Below are 19,374 nucleotides of genomic sequence, written 5' to 3' on the forward strand. Positions count from 1 at the left end.
TGTAAGAAAGCAAACAACTGAATCCAGAATCTACAAAAATCACAAATGCATTTTCTAACAAGACTTGTTATAATCACATCCCTAACATTCAATTAAATCCACGTAAGAGGAATTTCCAGGTGGGAAGCACCGACTTTTGAGACAAAGAACCTCTTCCACCACCTACAGTGCCAAGCGAGGACTACTGCGCCGAACTCCAAGTTTGTTTGGTGCCATTTTTTTAATTGTGTAAATGTTTTCATACCCTTTAATAAAAGAGGATCAGAGACAGACTAGAACCTCCCTTAATAAGGAGTCATGAAAGCAGGTCTTAAACTATCAAACTGCATTAAATGACAAGCAATAACTTGCAGCAGGAACATTTAGCCAATGTGACAATATAGAAACATTCACCAAACAAACCAATAAAAACAACAACTGAAGGGCTTTAGGACCAGATAGAAGTAAAAATAGCAAGAGTGCTGATTCTGATGAGTCTTCAAAAAAGAAGATGGAGAAAAAAGAAGACAGACCACCACATGTAATGGGTGATCCATGAAGGAACAGCCTTAAGGTATGTTAGACTAATTCCAGAAGACAACGGATTAAAACTAAACACCTGGGAAGGAATTACAGAAAATGTTCCGTAATATTAGTTAAGTATTAGAAAAATCTGCATTTAACATTGCATTAACCTCTTCACTGTAATATTTCAACTATACAAATAAGTGTAAAATACCACAGCAAGATACCACAACCTCTAAGAAGCAATGAGTACATCTGTGAACTGACCCCCCAGTTTCCTGTTCCCAATGTCCTGCTCAACTCTAGACTTTGCTCTAAAATACTCAGCAAACATATTTAAAGCAAATGCATTTACCTTGTTTTCTACCAGGGAGATGAGAATCTGCTCCATGATTTCAGACGTTTCGGGGATGGAGCTCTGAATGTGCCCAACAACCACTCCGATGGCCACGCGAGACAACTCGTAGCTCAGGTTTGTGTTCTTACGCACCAGCTCCATCAGTTCTGCGCCCAGCGTTTTGGGGACCAGCACCGCCGCGGATCTGACTTTCAATGGCGACAGGTTGGCCACCATCTTGTTTTTGCTATTGTGATTCACACTGTCAAAGGCTTCTAGCCCGGGGGAAGGAACTGGGGCCACCTTCTTGGTTTGCGTGCTGTTGGGAGTTATGTTTTGAGTTTCAGATGGAACAGGGGGTCCAGGCGCAACCCTCTTGGCCTGCGAGGAGTTTACCACTGCACTCTGTTCCACTGTCCCAGGGGAAGGCAGGCTTGGATCAGGTGGGCGGGATATCGTAGTGTGAATACTCCTACTTGGCACTGGAGGAGGCGTGTTGCTGGGGGTGGATAGTGCCGTTGTAACACAGGAGTTGGATGAACCGGTGTGCAAGGTATCCAGGGAAGCCGTACTCACGGAGGAGGCCCGGGAAACTGGTCTGGTGGTGGCGACTTCAGTTCGATCTGAAACAAAGTCAACAACAAATATGTTTTAAAGGCAGTTAAGGCCTCAAAGCATGAAAACATGCTGCACACTGAAACCAATTTGCAAGAAAGTGTTTATATTTTAGGATCCGCAGAGCTGAAATGCACAGTATGAAAACAGTCCAAGTGCACAGCCTGGAAGAGGGTCTTGGTTTTTAGCACAAGCAGCCGCTGGTGCAGGCCGTTGGCAAAACATTGTCAAGCAAAGGTCCATAAGAAGTGCCTACACTAGGCATAAAGCCCTGTAAAGGAATATATGGAGAAAGGCATCAAGTAAGAGACTGCAGATGACTGGAGTATCGCACAAAGATGTAATCTATGCATAGGCTTAAATTGTAACATAGATTAGGCATCTTTATATTATAGACACAATATCCATATGGGTGCAAATGGCCCTTGCAATATTGAACCCACCCACAATCCCATAAAATTTCACAGATATTAAGGAATGTAACTTCTGCACTATTCAGAGTACTTAATTTACAACCGAATGAACCAACTGTGGCGGAAGTGGGTAAAAGTGCAGTAATTACTCCAATGATTTATGCTTGCTTGTGTGCAGCAATCAGATTGACCCAATGGAAAATGAAAATGTATGATTATTTAACCACAGATTTGCAAATATACGCTATGTGTGGGGTTAAGAAATTTGGCGCTGGAAGGCAATGTATGTGGATGGAAGTATAACTGCACATACTCCCAGCTCTTTGCAATCCATGAGTGGTTGGTGTTGCCTACAACTTGAGGCAGGAGTGAAAAAAAACCACCAGAAAGATTCGGTCTCTTGAAACCTTCACCGTGGGTTCGCCCGTGCTCTCAAGCCCTGCACCTCTAGCAGCGGATCAGCAAACGTAACATACAAACTTCCTGGCCGAAAGCAGTATCCTTCCTGGATAATCCATCGCAAGAGTAAGCACTCCAGAGGGCACGGAGAGAGACCCGGACATGAGACATACTCACCTTAGTAATGGGTATGTTCCTTCAAAATGCCAGTGGCTCTGCCCTAGCTCTAGCTGAATGAGCATTAAAGTCTCAAAACCACTGGGCTTCCCCAAGTGACACATTAGAGTATCTATCTGGCAACGATGACTGGAGTAGCCTCATCACTAGAGTTAAGTCCGTCACAGTGATGCGACAGGCAAGCATTGGTTCTAAATAAAGTCTTAATGCATTTAGATTGTGCACAACTTCATCATCTGGAGAGACATGAAACATCCAATTATTTCGTCTCGGACGTTGAAAACCAACAGGACTTAAGGGATGAAAGATGGGACCATATGGAAGGCCATCTTGTCTTTATGGAAGACAGTGTAAGGATCTTCGTTGGTCAAGCCTGAAGTTTGGTATCGCTTTGAGCGGAGATGAAAGTGATCAAAAAGTATGCCTTGTGGTAAGATGATAAAGTCCAAGTGGACATTGGTTTTAAAAGACATGTGCATGACCAAGGCTACCAATAAAATTAAATTAATCACCAAAATTAGACAACCTTGGGTCTCTATGTGCCTTTCAGAGGAAAAGATGCTGCCCAGCTCTGTTGACCCTGGCCACAACAGAAGAAAGATAGTTCTAGAAGGAATCCATTCAGTGCCCGGGTGAGATTAGCGCTTTACAAGATCACTTAACATAACATTTGAATTTCTACAGAATCACTTAAGAGAGGAAAGTCACAACATCATTTCGAGTAACAAGAAGGGGTTTATTCTTCTCTGACTGGCAGAGGGCAGAAGGGTAAGCAATTTCTAATATACAGCTTTTTGAGGATTCTTTTTTGGGGAAACACCTACGTCATTGTTAGATGGCAAGGTGAGGATAGGCTACCTTCCTTAGGAACGAGACCCTAAATTTAGCTATGGTAAGGATAAGAGATGTTGGTCTACACTTTATTTTAAATTCTGCAGCATTCAAGTTGAAACCACAGTGCATGAAGCACAGTCCTTCTGTATGGCACAGTTCGTTCATGTCTTCGTGATCACTTTCCTATCCGTCCATGCACGACTTCACTCTAACTCCAAGCTGTTATCACGCGTCCAGCATATCTATAAGGGCCGTATTTCATCTCCTCCCTTAAGCTTGAAATGACATCTCTCTACCCTTGAAGGCCACCTGAAGCTACCTGCAGTTGCAAAAATCCATTAAAACCTTTTTTTTGCTGATTATTTTTCAAGCAGTTTTTATCACCGCCCCTCCTGACACCAAGAAGCCTTGGGGAGAATGTTGCGCTTTACAAATAAAGAATTGACTTGGCCGCCTATCACTTCAGCGCAGGCTGCCTATCTCGATTGAATGAAGGTCAGATGATTTTGATGAGTCTGTTGTCCTCTAGTAGGGATGCATATAGGGCGTGAGAAAGTTATTTCGGAGCTGAAGCAGAATTTACTCAAGTGGGTCAAGCAATGTCCATGCATGGAGACTCACAGTGGCAGCCTGGATCTTGCAACTGCATGCTTAAAATGAGCCAGCAGGTGGAGTGTTATCAATAGATGTTTGAGGCTGATTTGATATCTTTAGGAGAGGTTGTAAGAGTGTCTTTGCACTGGTGGATGCATGATCATCATAGTGTTGTGAGTGGCCCGGCTCGTTTCCTGGTCTCCGATAGTTCATTTCCAAGCTAGGATTAATTGCAACCAGGGCAGGTTGGTAGTAGGGTTCACATTCTTCCATATGGAATGAGCTGAACTGTCCCTAAATAGTCTAGAACTGACAGGCACCAGTCTCATATCCCTCATCCATGAGGCAGAACTTCTGGTGTATGGAGAGTCTTCAGACGATTCCCTTGCCCTGTTCATATTAAAGGCCTAGTTCATTAAGGTTAAATCCTGGAAGAGTGAACCTGTGCACACGGTCCAGGGTAGGGATGAAGGGAGTGCAGTCGCCTGGTTTGAAAGGCTCCTGTGCACGGTGCAGACTTCAGTTGTGTCTTGAGGCCTGTTACCAGGGCGTTGCCCCTACCGATGCACAAGGGAACAATGGTCTGTACTGAGGAGTAGAAGTTGTCGGCCGGAAGGAAAAGACTGGTTTTGCACCGCATGCTGAACTGGGACCACAGTCTTTTACTTCGTATAGCCCTGGATTAGAGTGCATGGTTTTAGTGCTGGTTGAAAAGTAGGGAGGAAGCCAGCCTTCCAGCTTCATGCTACTCAACCATGCCTAAACCAGAGGTCCGGGTGGGCAACCAATCCGGAGGACAAACTCCATTTTGGTAGTCTGGAGTTTAAGGCATTTTATTGGAGAACAGTTCTGAATCGTGCCCACTTATGATCTGAACTGAAAGAAGGGTGATGTTTTCATACATCATCCAGCCATGTACCCTAGCCCATCCAACCCTCAATAGCACACCCTCAAACAAAACAGTGCAACGCTGCCCTCACCTTTCACGGGTGCGGTCTTCTGAGTGTTCTTGTACTGCTTCTCTGGTGGGGGTGGGGTAACTGGGGCAGCACGTCGAGGCTGTGGCGGAACCTAGACAACATTTCACACCCATGAATACTTTCAAGAAACTGGCAAATGTTCCTGCTCTTCCAAACAAACATTTTTTGCAAGATTGTTTTATTCTCACAACTAACAGAACAGTGTAATTCCATCAACAAAACAGCATAATTCCATCAACAAAACAGCATAAAATCAATGCAGACACACTCCTCTCTCTACCCCTCTAATACACAGCAATCCTAACTTCGCACAAAAGTAATATTCAAGACATGCTGACTAGAGTTAGAAGACCGCTTTGGAAAGCCTACACCTATCACTGCAGGCTTCTCTGGTTAATATTATTCCAATCTAATTCGCAAATGCTCACCATTGGCTTTGATTCAACATCACATCGCATGTACATCAAGCATGTGGCATTAGCACTCGACATAGTCAATACGGAGGCTGGGCACACCCATGGTGCCACCACAGGTAGTATCCAGCATCTCATCAGGCCATATTCGAATGACCCTTAGATCAACATCTATCCTGCTACAAGAACACGCCATGAGGTCTTGGTTGACCAAACTAAGTGCGCAGTGCTCGGTTTAAGCTGGAGCACAAGCAATATTCAATAAGATTGGAATGAAGTAGGGGTGGGCGGAATTTGCGTAGTCGCGCTATGCAAAGCTCAGCGAAACGGTAAAAAATCTCAGCGAGCATGCAAAAGTTCCGCAAACACGGGCAATTGCTTGTTCCGCCCATCCGCGATGCTCATTTCCTGTTTGCGAATGCCGTTTGCATGCTCAGGGAGAAATATCTTGCAAACACGCATTTTGAAAGCACGAACAAGCAAAAAATTCCACGAAGCCGCGGAAGTTTTGGAAATTCTTCGTTCTCCGCGGAACGCAAAATTACCCAAATTCCTCGCGCGGAACGGAATTTACCACACAGGCCTAGAAAAAAGACCAAGGAGCATGACTTCCTCATCGTAACAATGGAACAATAGACACTCCTAGTTCACTGTCGTAAATTAGAATGTTATATTGTTAGTCCAATTCCATAAAAGGATATCGGCCCTCACGCAGGGTACAGTAGCGGGCATCATAAGGCTCCTCTTCACACTACTAAGGTTACTGCTGTGGGCTACAAACCTCTTGAGAAGGGCGCTCCTGGTGTAGATGGAAGAAACAAGAGGGGAATCTCTATGGGATAATGTGTGAGGCCAAGACTTAGAAGTGATTTACACACTAAGTTGAGAGTGGACACAGCAAACACAAAGTTAGTGAAAAAATTATTTTCCACATTAGGAAGGGATGTCTTTTCCATTCGTTCTCTAGGCGAGAAATGGGTGGCCTAAAAATATTCCCCAAAAACAAGCTTTTTACTTTCTGTGACACTCTTTTGGGTGGATACTCGGTTTAAAAGCAGAATATCCCCAGGCTTTAGACTGGATCCGGAAGATTTAAACAGCATTACTCCTGCGCACCATTATGTGGCGCCACGCAGCTCCTCGTTGACCTCTTTTCACCTTGCACATGGCTATGGAGTTGCAAGTAAGCCCCACACCTGTACATCAAAGTCAGTTTCTTTAACTCTGTCCACACCCTCGGACACTGAGACCAACAATATTAAGACGTATCAGCTTGCATATATCTAATCTGGGATTTTTCCACAGTATGTAGAGGGAAGATGTTGGTGGGGAATCTGTGGTTAGATCGAGTATTCACCAGAAAAAGCATGATAAAAGGTAAGCAAGTTGTTCTTCTGATGGATACTTTTAATCACAGGTTTCTCACCTTTAAAATAGGTACCAAAGCAGCACCTTCCACAGTGGATGGTCTGTGGAATCACTCTTCCCACAATTCCTGCTGGACCGAAAGGACTCAATGCTCTTCCTTTCGAAACTGGCTGTCAAGACAGTAGTGCTTTGTTAACGTGTGTACGGACAGGTGCTCTGCCTGCCAGAACTGTAGTAGCAGCCATGGTGGAATGGGCCCTCAACCCCTCCAGAGGCAGTTTATTGTGAAAAGAAGTCACTACTTTCTGCAAAAAGAGCACCTTGATACTCACACCACTTTGTCTGGGAAAGGGATGGTGTAGGGCACCTGGACCGAAATAGAAGGAGATTTAAGTTCACTCCTGCAATGAGCCAGACTCACCACAACCAGAAACACAGTCTTCAGAGTCAGGAGACGCTGCAGACAGTGGCGCATGGATAAGAATGGAGGGCCTATGAGGAAAGTGAAGAATAAATTAAGACCCAGATGTTTAATCACAAGTGGTTTGGTGGTAAATAAATGAGAAACCTTTTAGGAACCTCCTTACAGCGGGTGATTTGAACATCGACAGCTGGTCTGGAAAACATAAAAAGACCAAAAGGGACAACCAGTAACCTTTAATGGTGCCCACTCCAAGTTTTTTATGGGCCAAGTAAAAAACACAAATAATAAGATATCCAAACATCTTGGCCTATAATTGGCCAGTATTGAATGTGCCATACCAGGATGCAAACTTGTCCCAGTGCCCGGCACAGAGACTTTCCAGAGGGGCATTAAGCTGCAAGGATAACATCCACAACCTTGTGAGGAAGACTGAACGCCATCAACTGTTGAGGTTGAATCTGCATTCATGGAGGTAAAGATTGTGCACAACTCTGTGCAGGACCCTGTACTGCTGCTGCAGCAGTACATCTTCTCGAAGCAGTAGCCTGATCGGAGGACAGATGCTCATGCCCGGACGTCAAGAGGACAATACTCTCCTGGCCCAATCCAGAGCCACTCGGATGACGTGGGCCTGGTCATTCTTGATCTTTTGCAGAACTCAGTGAGGAGAGGCAGCGGTGAAATGTGGCACAGGATTCCCAATTGAAATAGACAGGCATGTAACAAGCATTTGCGCTGGTCATCGTACACTAATGGAATTGCTCACAAAAAAATAGAATTATGTGGCTAATTGTATTGTAATTTAATGTATAAAATGTATGAAGTGTATACGTAATTTTTATATCCATATTTATTTTATTACAGGTGTTGTAATTTCCTGAAGAAGGCGTTTTTGTACGCCGAAACGCGCGTCGATAATTACGACTGTAATGATTATTATTGTAGTTTGTATTTTTTAATTTAAAATTTTCTTATTGAAGTCTTTGATGTATTGTTACAATAATCCTTTTTTAACATTGTACGAGGTATACACTATATACAATAAAAATATACTGTATTTTTTAGATATTGTGTGGTTAGTTTTTTGTGAGCCGTCCATGAAGTAGTGTCAGCTTCATTTAATAATTGCCTAGGAACTATATTTACTTACACTGTTATTTTCCCTGTCCTAGGAATTCCTTGACTCAGTTTTCAGGGGGCCTTTGATATTCACAAGTACAGGATTCCCATACATGGGACTCCACTGTACCTGAAATGCATCTCAGAGAGAGAGCCTTCTTGGAAAACTCCAGTGCACTAAAGTTTTGATATTTTTACATTCTCTGTAGTCTTATGTTGACCATGCACTGAAACAGCTGACAGCTGGTCATCGCCCTTTCTGCAATTGCAAATAAGGCACTGGAGCAGCTGTCACCTGTATTTGGCCTTTCTTGGGCTTCAAAATGTTGTAGGGTTAATTGGACTACCCTGCACCGGCACTATGCACCACCTTGAGAATGCAGCTTGGTCAGCTCTCCTGGGCCAACCGGTCTCTCCACTTTTCCTTTTCGTCTTATTGGGCCATCTTCAAAGTGTGCTCTGTTGACTTCCACGGAGGCTACCCAAATAAGAAAGGGGTGATGTGTTGATGAGGGACATGGAGGCTACATAAGTATGAATGGAGCTTGTTGGTTCATTTCAATTTGCTGAGCTTCCACCCGCAAATGACTAAGAGCCTGATGGGTAGAAACTGCATCCGCAAGCTTCATTCAGGACCTCTAATCCAGCTAAGAAAAGAACGCACTGGGGCAGCACTACACCAGTTTTAGGTTTAAGTGACAAATGAACTTTCTTCAAGACCTAAAATTGCAATTCTTTACTACCACATAGTGTGCTTTGGCTCTGCCCCACAGGAGCTGCTGCCTGTTTGGTTTATCATTCTACCTGCCATGGAGTGCCAGCATTACAATTCACAAGGTACTCTTTCACACCTCAAACGTACAGAGCATCAACACAACATTTTTATCTCATGGATGCATTGTATGTATGCAGCAATCGTTTTTTTTTGGTTTGTTTTTTCACTGCAGCAGGTTTTTGGTTAAATAATTTAGCCGGAAGTCAAAATGCAAGGCAGACTTATTGGGTTTGTCAATGCTTTTGAGAGGTGTCAATAAGGCCTTGTGGTGTGGGTTTATGAGGGCTTGTGTGACTGACTGTGGACGAATGTGGCCACCTCGAATTGGCCAGTAGAAGGAGATGCATTCGGACTTCAACCCTCCACCTTAACCAATAGCAGGGGGGGGGGGGATAGTGCCAAACACGCTCCACCTTGTCAAAGGGCAGGAAGAGTTTGTTTTGTCCATCTCCCCACCACTTGCAAGGATTCGGCTACTTGGGTCCCAGTGCCAATCACTTGCGAGGATTCCGCTACTTGTGTCCCACTGCTTATCACTTGCTGCAAGGATTCTGCTACCTGTGTCCCACTGCTCATCACTTGCTGCAAGGATTCCGCTACTTGTGTCCCACTGCTTATCACTTGCTGCAAGGATTCGGATACTTGGGTCCCAGTGCCAATCACTTGCGAGGATTCTGCTACTTGTGTCCCACTGCTCATCACTTGCTGCAAGGATTCTGCTACCTGTGTCCCACTGCTCATCACTTGCTGCAAGGATTCTGCTACTTGTGTCCCACTGCTCATCACTTGCTGCAAGGATTCTGCTACTTGTGTCCCGCTGCTCATCACTTGCTGCAAGGATTCTGCTACTTGTGTCCCACTGCTTATCACTTGCTGCAAGGATTCTGCTACTTGTGTCCCTCTGCTCATCACTTGCTGCAAGGATTCTGCTACCTGTGTCCCACTGCTCATCACTTGCTGCAAGGATTCTGCTACTTGTGTCCCACCGCTCATCACCTGCAAGGATTCTGCTACCTGTGTCCCACTGCTTCACACTTGCTGCAAGGATTCTGCTACTTGTGTCCCACTGCTCATCACCTGCAAGGATTCTGCTACTTGTGTCCCACTGCTTATCACTTGCTGCAAGGATTCTGCTACTTGTGTCCCTCTGCTCATCACTTGCTGCAAGGATTCTGCTACCTGTGTCCCACTGCTCATCACTTGCTGCAAGGATTCCGCTACTTGTGTCCCACTGCTTATCACTTGCTGCAAGGATTCTGCTACTTGTGTCCCGCTGCTCATCACCTGCAAGGATTCTGCTACTTGTGTCCCGCTGCTCATCACTTGCTGCAAGGATTCTGCTACTTGTGTCCCACTGCTCATCACTTGCTGCAAGGATCTGCTACTTGTGTCCCACTGCTCATCACTTGAAAGGATTCTGCTACTTGTGTCCCGCTGCTCATCACTTGCTGCAAGGATTCTGCTACTTGTGTCCCACTGCTCATCACTTGCTGCAAGGATTCTGCTACTTGTGTCCCGCTGCTCATCACTTGCTGCAAGGATCTGCTACTTGTGTCCCACTGCTCATCACTTGAAAGGATTCTGCTACTTGTGTCCCACTGCTTATCACTTGCTGCAAGGATTCTGCTACTTGTGTCCCGCTGCTCATCACCTGCAAGGATTCTGCTACTTGTGTCCCGCTGCTCATCACTTGCTGCAAGGATTCTGCTACTTGTGTCCCACTGCTCATCACTTGCTGCAAGGATCTGCTACTTGTGTCCCACTGCTCATCACTTGAAAGGATTCTGCTACTTGTGTCCCACCGCTCATCACCTGCAAGGATTCCGCTACTTGTGTCCCACTGCTTATCACTTGCTGCAAGGATTCTGCTACCTGTGTCCCTCTGCTCATCACTTGCTGCAAGGATTCTGCTACCTGTGTCCCACTGCTCATCACTTGCTGCAAGGATTCTGCTACTTGTATCCCACTGCTCATCACTTGCTGCAAGGATTCTGCTACCTGTGTCCCACTGCTCATCACTTGCTGCAAGGATTCCGCTACTTGTGTCCCACTGCTTATCACTTGCTGCAAGGATTCTGCTACTTGTGTCCCGCTGCTCATCACCTGCAAGGATTCTGCTACTTGTGTCCCGCTGCTCATCACTTGCTGCAAGGATTCTGCTACTTGTGTCCCACTGCTCATCACTTCCTGCAAGGATCTGCTACTTGTGTCCCACTGCTCATCACTTGAAAGGATTCTGCTACTTGTGTCCCGCTGCTCATCACTTGCTGCAAGGATTCTGCTACTTGTGTCCCGCTGCTCATCACTTGCTGCAAGGATTCTGCTACTTGTGTCCCGCTGCTCATCACTTGCTGCAAGGATTCTGCTACTTGTGTCCCGCTGCTCATCACTTGCTGCAAGGATTCTGCTACTTGTGTCCCGCTGCTCATCACCTGCAAGGATTCTAATGCTTGTGTCCCGCTGCTCATCACTTGAAAGGATTCTGCTACTTGTGTCCCACTGCTCATCACTTGCTGCAAGGATTCTGCTACTTGTGTCCCACTGCTCATCACTTGCTGCAAGGATCTGCTACTTGTGTCCCGCTGCTCATCACCTGCAAGGATTCTGCTACTTGTGTCCCACTGCTCATCACCTGCAAGGATTCTGCTACTTGCGTCCCGCTGCTCATCACCTGCAAGGATTCTGCTACTTGTGTCCCGCTGCTCATCACTTGAAAGGATTCTGCTGCTTGTGTCCCGCTGCTCATCACTTGAAAGGATTCTGCTACTTGTGTCCCGCTGCTCATCACTTGCTGCAAGGATTCTGCTACTTGTGTCCCACTGCTCATCACTTGCTGCAAGGATCTGCTACTTGTGTCCCGCTGCTCATCACCTGCAAGGATTCTGCTACTTGTGTCCGGCTGCTCATCACTTGCTGCAAGGATTCTGCTACCTGTGTCCCACTGCTCATCACTTGCTGCAAGGATTCTGCTACTTGTGTCCCAATGCTCATCACCTGCAAGGATTCTGCTGCTTGTGTCCCACTGCTCATCACCTGCAAGGATTCTGCTACTTGTGTCCCGCTGCTCATCACCTGCAAGGATTCTGCTACTTGTGTCCCGCTGCTCATCACTTGCTGCAAGGATTCTGCTACCTGTGTCCCACTGCTCATCACCTGCAAGGATTCTGCTACTTGTGTCCCGCTGCTCATCACCTGCAAGGATTCTGCTACTTGTGTCCCGCTGCTCATCACTTGCAAGGATTCTGCTGCTTGTGTCCCACTGCTCATCACCTGCAAAGATTCTGCTACTTGTGTCCCGCTGCTCATCACCTGCAAGGATTCTGCTACTTGTGTCCCGCTGCTCATCACCTGCAAGGATTCTGCTACTTGTGTCCCGCTGCTCATCCCTTGCTGCAAGGATTCTGCTACTTGTGTCCCAATGCTCATCACCTGCAAGGATTCTGCTGCTTGTGTCCCACTGCTCATCACCTGCAAGGATTCTGCTACTTGTGTCCCGCTGCTCATCACCTGCAAGGATTTTGCTACTTGTGTCCCGCTGCTCATCACTTGCTGCAAGGATTCTGCTACTTGTGTCCCACTGCTCATCACTTGCTGCAAGGATCTGCTACTTGTGTCCCGCTGCTCATCACCTGCAAGGATTCTGCTACTTGTGTCCCGCTGCTCATCACTTGCTGCACGGATTCTGCTACCTGTGTCCCACTGCTCATCACTTGCTGCAAGGATTCTGCTACTTGTGTCCCAATGCTCATCACCTGCAAGGATTCTGCTGCTTGTGTCCCACTGCTCATCACCTGCAAGGATTCTGCTACTTGTGTCCCGCTGCTCATCACCTGCAAGGATTCTGCTACTTGTGTCCCGCTGCTCATCACTTGCTGCAAGGATTCTGCTACCTGTGTCCCACTGCTCATCACCTGCAAGGATTCTGCTACTTGTGTCCCGCTGCTCATCACCTGCAAGGATTCTGCTACTTGTGTCCCGCTGCTCATCACTTGCAAGGATTCTGCTGCTTGTGTCCCACTGCTCATCACCTGCAAAGATTCTGCTACTTGTGTCCCGCTGCTCATCACCTGCAAGGATTCTGCTACTTGTGTCCCGCTGCTCATCACCTGCAAGGATTCTGCTACTTGTGTCCCGCTGCTCATCACCTGCAAGGATTCTGCTACTTGTGTCCCGCTGCTCATCACTTGAAAGGATTCTGCTACTTGTGTCCCGCTGCTCATCCCTTGCTGCAAGGATTCTGCTGCTTGTGTCCCACTGCTCATCACCTGCAAAGATTCTGCTACTTGTGTCCCGCTGCTCATCACCTGCAAAGATTCTGCTACTTGTGTCCCGCTGCTCATCACCTGCAAGGATTCTGCTACTTGTGTCCCGCTGCTCATCACCTGCAAGGATTCTGCTACTTGTGTCCCACTGCTCATCACCTGCAAGGATTCTGCTACTTGTGTCCCGCTGCTCAGCACCTGCAAGGATTCTGCTACTTGTGTCCCGCTGCTCATCCCTTGCTGCAAGGATTCTGCTACTTGTGTCCCAATGCTCATCACCTGCAAGGATTCTGCTACTTGTGTCCCGCTGCTCATCACTTGCTGCAAGGATTCTGCTACTTGTGTCCCACTGCTCATCACTTGCTGCAAGGATCTGCTACTTGTGTCCCGCTGCTCATCACCTGCAAGGATTCTGCTACTTGTGTCCCGCTGCTCATCACTTGCTGCAAGGATTCTGCTACCTGTGTCCCACTGCTCATCACTTGCTGCAAGGATTCTGCTACTTGTGTCCCAATGCTCATCACCTGCAAGGATTCTGCTGCTTGTGTCCCACTGCTCATCACCTGCAAGGATTCTGCTACTTGTGTCCCGCTGCTCATCACCTGCAAGGATTCTGCTACTTGTGTCCCGCTGCTCATCACTTGCTGCAAGGATTCTGCTACCTGTGTCCCACTGCTCATCACCTGCAAGGATTCTGCTACTTGTGTCCCACTGCTCATCACCTGCAAAGATTCTGCTACTTGTGTCCCGCTGCTCATCACTTGCAAGGATTCTGCTGCTTGTGTCCCACTGCTCATCACCTGCAAGGATTCTGCTACTTGTGTCCCGCTGCTCATCACCTGCAAGGATTCTGCTACTTGTGTCCCGCTGCTCATCACCTGCAAGGATTCTGCTACTTGTGTCCCGCTGCTCATCACCTGCAAGGATTCTGCTACTTGTGTCCCGCTGCTCATCACTTGCAAGGATTCTGCTACTTGTGTCCCGCTGCTCATCACCTGCAAGGATTCTGCTACTTGTGTCCCGCTGCTCATCACCTGCAAGGATTCTGCTGCTTGTGTCCCACTGCTCATCACCTGCAAGGATTCTGCTACTTGTGTCCCACTGCTCATCACCTGCAAGGATTCTGCTACTTGTGTCCCGCTGCTCATCACTTGCTGCAAGGATTCTGCTACCTGTGTCCCACTGCTCATCACTTGCTGCAAGGATTCTGCTACTTGTGTCCCACTGCTCATCACTTGCTGCAAGGATTCTGCTACTTGTGTCCCACTGCTCATCACTTGCTGCAAGGATTCTGCTGCTTGTGTCCCACTGCTCATCACCTGCAAGGATTCTGCTACTTGTGTCCCACTGCTCATCACCTGCAAGGATTCTGCTACTTGTGTCCCGCTGCTCATCACTTGCTGCAAGGATTCTGCTACCTGTGTCCCACTGCTCATCACTTGCTGCAAGGATTCTGCTACTTGTGTCCCACTGCTCATCACTTGCTGCAAGGATTCTGCTACTTGTGTCCCACTGCTCATCACCTGCAAGGATTCTGCTACTTGTGTCCCGCTGCTCATCACTTGCTGCAAGGATTCTGCTACCTGTGTCCCACTGCTCATCACTTGCTGCAAGGATTCTGCTACTTGTGTCCCACTGCTCATCACTTGCTGCAAGGATTCTGCTACCTGTGTCCCACTGCTCATCACTTGCTGCAAGGATTCTGCTACTTGTGTCCCACTGCTCATCACTTGCTGCAAGGATTCTGCTACTTGTGTCCCGCTGCTCATCACTTGCTGCAAGGATTCTGCTACTTGTGTCCCAATGCTCATCACCTGCAAGGATTCTGCTGCTTGTGTCCCGCTGCTCATCACCTGCAAGGATTCTGCTACTTGTGTCCCGCTGCTCATCACTTGCTGCAAGGATTCTGCTACTTGTGTCCCGCTGCTCATCACTTGCAAGGATTCTGCTGCTTGTGTCCCACTGCTCATCACCTGCAAAGATTCTGCTACTTGTGTCCCGCTGCTCATCACTTGAAAGGATTCTGCTACTTGTGTCCCGCTGCTCATCACTTGAAAGGATTCTGCTACTTGTGTCCCGCTGCTCATCACTTGAAAGGATTCTGCTACTTGTGTCCCACTGCTCATCACTTGCTGCAAGGATTCTGCTACTTGTGTCCCACTGCTCATCACTTGCTGCAAGGATTCTGCTACTTGTGTCCCAATGCTCATCACCTGCAAGGATTCTGCTGCTTGTGTCCCGCTGCTCATCACTTGCAAGGATTCTGCTACTTGTGTCCCGCTGCTCATCACTTGCTGCAAGGATTCTGCTACCTGTGTGCCACTGCTCATCACTTGCTGCAAGGATTCTGCTACTTGTGTCCCACTGCTCATCACTTGCTGCAAGGATTCTGCTACTTGTGTCCCACTGCTCATCACTTGCTGCAAGGATTCTGCTACTTGTGTCCCGCTGCTCATCACTTGCAAGGATTCTGCTGCTTGTGTCCCACTGCTCATCACCTGCAAAGATTCTGCTACTTGTGTCCCGCTGCTCATCACTTGAAAGGATTCTGCTACTTGTGTCCCGCTGCTCATCACTTGAAAGGATTCTGCTACTTGTGTCCCGCTGCTCATCACTTGAAAGGATTCTGCTACTTGTGTCCCACTGCTCATCACTTGCTGCAAGGATTCTGCTACTTGTGTCCCACTGCTCATCACTTGCTGCAAGGATTCTGCTACTTGTGTCCCAATGCTCATCACCTGCAAGGATTCTGCTACTTGTGTCCCGCTGCTCATCACCTGCAAGGATTCTGCTACTTGTGTCCCGCTGCTCATCACCTGCAAGGATTCTGCTGCTTGTGTCCCGCTGCTCATCACTTGCAAGGATTCTGCTACTTGTGTCCCGCTGCTCATCACTTGCTGCAAGGATTCTGCTACCTGTGTCCCACTGCTCATCACTTGCTGCAAGGATTCTGCTGCTTGTGTCCCGCTGCTCATCACCTGCAAGGATTCTGCTACTTGTGTCCCGCTGCTCATCACCTGCAAGGATTCTGCTGCTTGTGTCCCACTGCTCATCACCTGCAAGGATTCTGCTACTTGTGTCCCACTGCTCATCACCTGCAAGGATTCTGCTACTTGTGTCCCGCTGCTCATCACCTGCAAGGATTCTGCTACTTGTGTCCCGCTGCTCATCACCTGCAAGGATTCTGCTACTTGTGTCCCACTGCTCATCACCTGCAAGGATTCTGCTACTTGTGTCCCACTGCTCATCACCTGCAAGGATTCTGCTACTTGTGTCCCGCTGCTCATCACCTGCAAGGATTCTGCTGCTTGTGTCCCGCTGCTCATCACTTGCAAGGATTCTGCTACTTGTGTCCCGCTGCTCATCACTTGCTGCAAGGATTCTGCTACCTGTGTCCCACTGCTCATCACTTGCTGCAAGGATTCTGCTGCTTGTGTCCCGCTGCTCATCACCTGCAAGGATTCTGCTACTTGTGTCCCGCTGCTCATCACCTGCAAGGATTCTGCTGCTTGTGTCCCACTGCTCATCACCTGCAAGGATTCTGCTACTTGTGTCCCACTGCTCATCACCTGCAAGGATTCTGCTACTTGTGTCCCGCTGCTCATCACCTGCAAGGATTCTGCTACTTGTGTCCCGCTGCTCATCACCTGCAAGGATTCTGCTGCTTGTGTCCCACTGCTCATCACCTGCAAGGATTCTGCTACTTGTGTCCCACTGCTCATCACCTGCAAGGATTCTGCTACTTGTGTCCCGCTGCTCATCCCTTGCTGCAAGGATTCTGCTACTTGTGTCCCAATGCTCATTACTTGAAAGGATTCTGTCATCCGACAACCCGGTGCCACTCATAAGTGCCTTCACCTTGGTTTACAGAATATTGTCAGACACACTGGAATTTTGCTCCACTTTCTGCTCCATTCCTGGTCTTCAATTCCTGTACTGATGCACTCAGATGTATTGAGGGATGTGTGAGTCACAGATCAAAGAGAGGGGCATACAGGACAAATCATTACTCTCACAGACAAGTCCTGCTCCAGGAGGCAGGGGAGGTGGCCTTAAGGCTTTGGTTCCAGGCACCACAGCTGCAAAATGCAGACTCACTACAGAGACAGGACAGGGATACCCACTCAAATCTTCAATCTGACTGGACAGACCTCTGCAGAGTAAACCTGCAAAAGCAGCAACCACCATGCAGTATGCAAAAAAGGAAGTAAAACTCTGATCTCTACATAAAACAGGCAAAGCAGAAAAACGTTCATAGCATAGGAAGTGAAAGTGAGGCAGAGTGGCAAGAGGGTTGCCCTGGACCCTTTAGCACATGTGAACTTTGAGTAAATGTACATGAATACCTGTATGGTGCATACAGCTAACATTTGACGATCCTGAATGGCACTGCGTAGATGAACCCGTTAGGTACTGCTATAAAACAGCCAAGTTTCCAAAAGCCTACTTTAAAGACATTCTACTCGTTTCGAATAACTAAACTGGAAGATTGTATTACTTGTGACTAACTGCAAAAAAAATAATTTAAAAAAAATGAAGTTACTGTTCCATGCTTGATGACTTGAGACACAGCCATGACACTATTTGTCCATCAAGCACTGAAAATATCTGCATGCTCAAACATCATCCATGTAGGCCACTAGGGGGCAGAATAGTCAGATTAGAGCAGGACAATACCTGGTAGGGGCAGTCTTCATTCTGGAACTCTGAGGTTGGCAGGCTGTGATGTCGCTCATAGCCCGTACGGCAAATGCCATTGGCTTGGCGTGGTGCATCCAAATGGTGATCACTTGAGGACAAGGTCATGCTCCTCCTCTGACTCGATGGCGAGTGGTTCTTCCGAGACAAGATCTCCTTTCGGTGGTGGATGAGCTTTCTAATTGGGAAAGATAGACATAAAGGAAATACTAAAGGGATGAAGGCATTCTTCCGTCAATGCACAGTCATGCAAATTGATCACCTACGTACAGTGTAGCGCTCCTATAGCTAAAAATCTGCTCTTAGGTGATCAAATGGTACGTAGAGCCCCAACACCAGCAGCTGAAGAATCATGGTCTATGGCAATGGTTGTATGTATGTACAGCACAGGTAAAAGTTTTTCTTTTTTTTTGTGCCATACAAATTTGCCTGAATCTTCCTTCCAAATCCACTAGCATAGCCTTGGCCATACGTTTTTTGTCCCCAGAGTCTGCAATCTATAGAAATGTACTAAGTTATGTACTTCTGGGATTCAGATCATGCAAGGCGGGTTGAGATCATATTTCACTGTCAATAAGTGTTTTAAAAAAATTGGGAAAATGCTTGACACAAAATGGCTGAAAAATCGGTGTGCATCGAAACGAAACGAATGTAAGAAAAATACACAGAGCACCTCGCCCACCAAGGAGGCCGTCTTCCGAACACTCATAAATATAGATTTAGACACATAGGCCAATGTTGATAATGGCAAATTAAAAATGGTGACTTCCGCAACTGGTGCTCCAACGGGTGGCAAGCGAAAAGAGAACCCAGTTTGAGGGTTCAACAATTGTATCTGAAGCTTACAAAAGGGTGCAGGGTCCCTCAGTACAGAGAAGGAGCTTGTGCAAAATGATGACGTGCGATCTTTGCATTCTAATGTCATTAAAGTGAGGGTACAAGGTAAGAACTATGCAAGGAACCAAAGCGAAAGCATTGACTCTATCTCTGTCAAGAGAGGAACAAAGGTGGGCACCATAATGCGGGGAGCAAAGACTGCACTGAGCACACCGCTAGATCCCTCGTGGGTCTGAGTTTGTAACTGCACAGTTTGGAGAGTCATGCTTACTACACTGTTAAATGACAAAATAAATGAAGAGTTGATAAGAGGTTATATTTAAAGTCTGATACATACAATCTAGGGCATACACACTAAGATGTGTAGGATAACTGAACATCTATTCTAGATGAATTATATTTCATGAAGAAGTCTTATTCTCCTCATGTTACTAGGGAAAGTGCCTGCAAGGGATTTTTTAGAAGTACAAGTTTATGCAGTGTAACACAGTCTCTATTGTTGAGACTTGGAGGCTGAATGAATCAGATACTACTCTCGTTGTATAATTAACTGTTACAAAACTCTATAGAAACTACCACACTAGCCCCATAGAAGTTGAACAGTTGAGATGATTTTCAACACTCA

The 19,374-nt window shown here is 46.9% G+C and overlaps 1 protein-coding gene across 2 annotated transcripts in view; it reads right to left on the reverse strand.

The window, feature by feature from the left end:
- NCKIPSD (NCK interacting protein with SH3 domain) overlaps nucleotides 1-19,374 on the reverse strand; it is a 312,878-nt gene that overhangs the window by 194,500 nt on the left and 99,004 nt on the right. For both annotated transcript variants that reach the window (XM_086948742.1, XM_086948741.1), the window contains exons 3-5: nucleotides 17,892-18,090; nucleotides 4,854-4,944; nucleotides 860-1,464 (exon numbers count right to left, since the gene is read on the reverse strand). In XM_086948742.1, the coding sequence (XP_086804868.1) occupies nucleotides 860-1,464; nucleotides 4,854-4,944; nucleotides 17,892-18,090 (895 nt within the window). The remainder of the gene's footprint in view (nucleotides 1-859; nucleotides 1,465-4,853; nucleotides 4,945-17,891; nucleotides 18,091-19,374) is intronic.

The sequence above is a fragment of the Lissotriton vulgaris genome, unplaced genomic scaffold, assembly GCF_964263255.1.
Source record: "Lissotriton vulgaris unplaced genomic scaffold, aLisVul1.2 SCAFFOLD_410, whole genome shotgun sequence".
Taxonomy (NCBI): Eukaryota; Metazoa; Chordata; class Amphibia; order Caudata; family Salamandridae; genus Lissotriton; species Lissotriton vulgaris.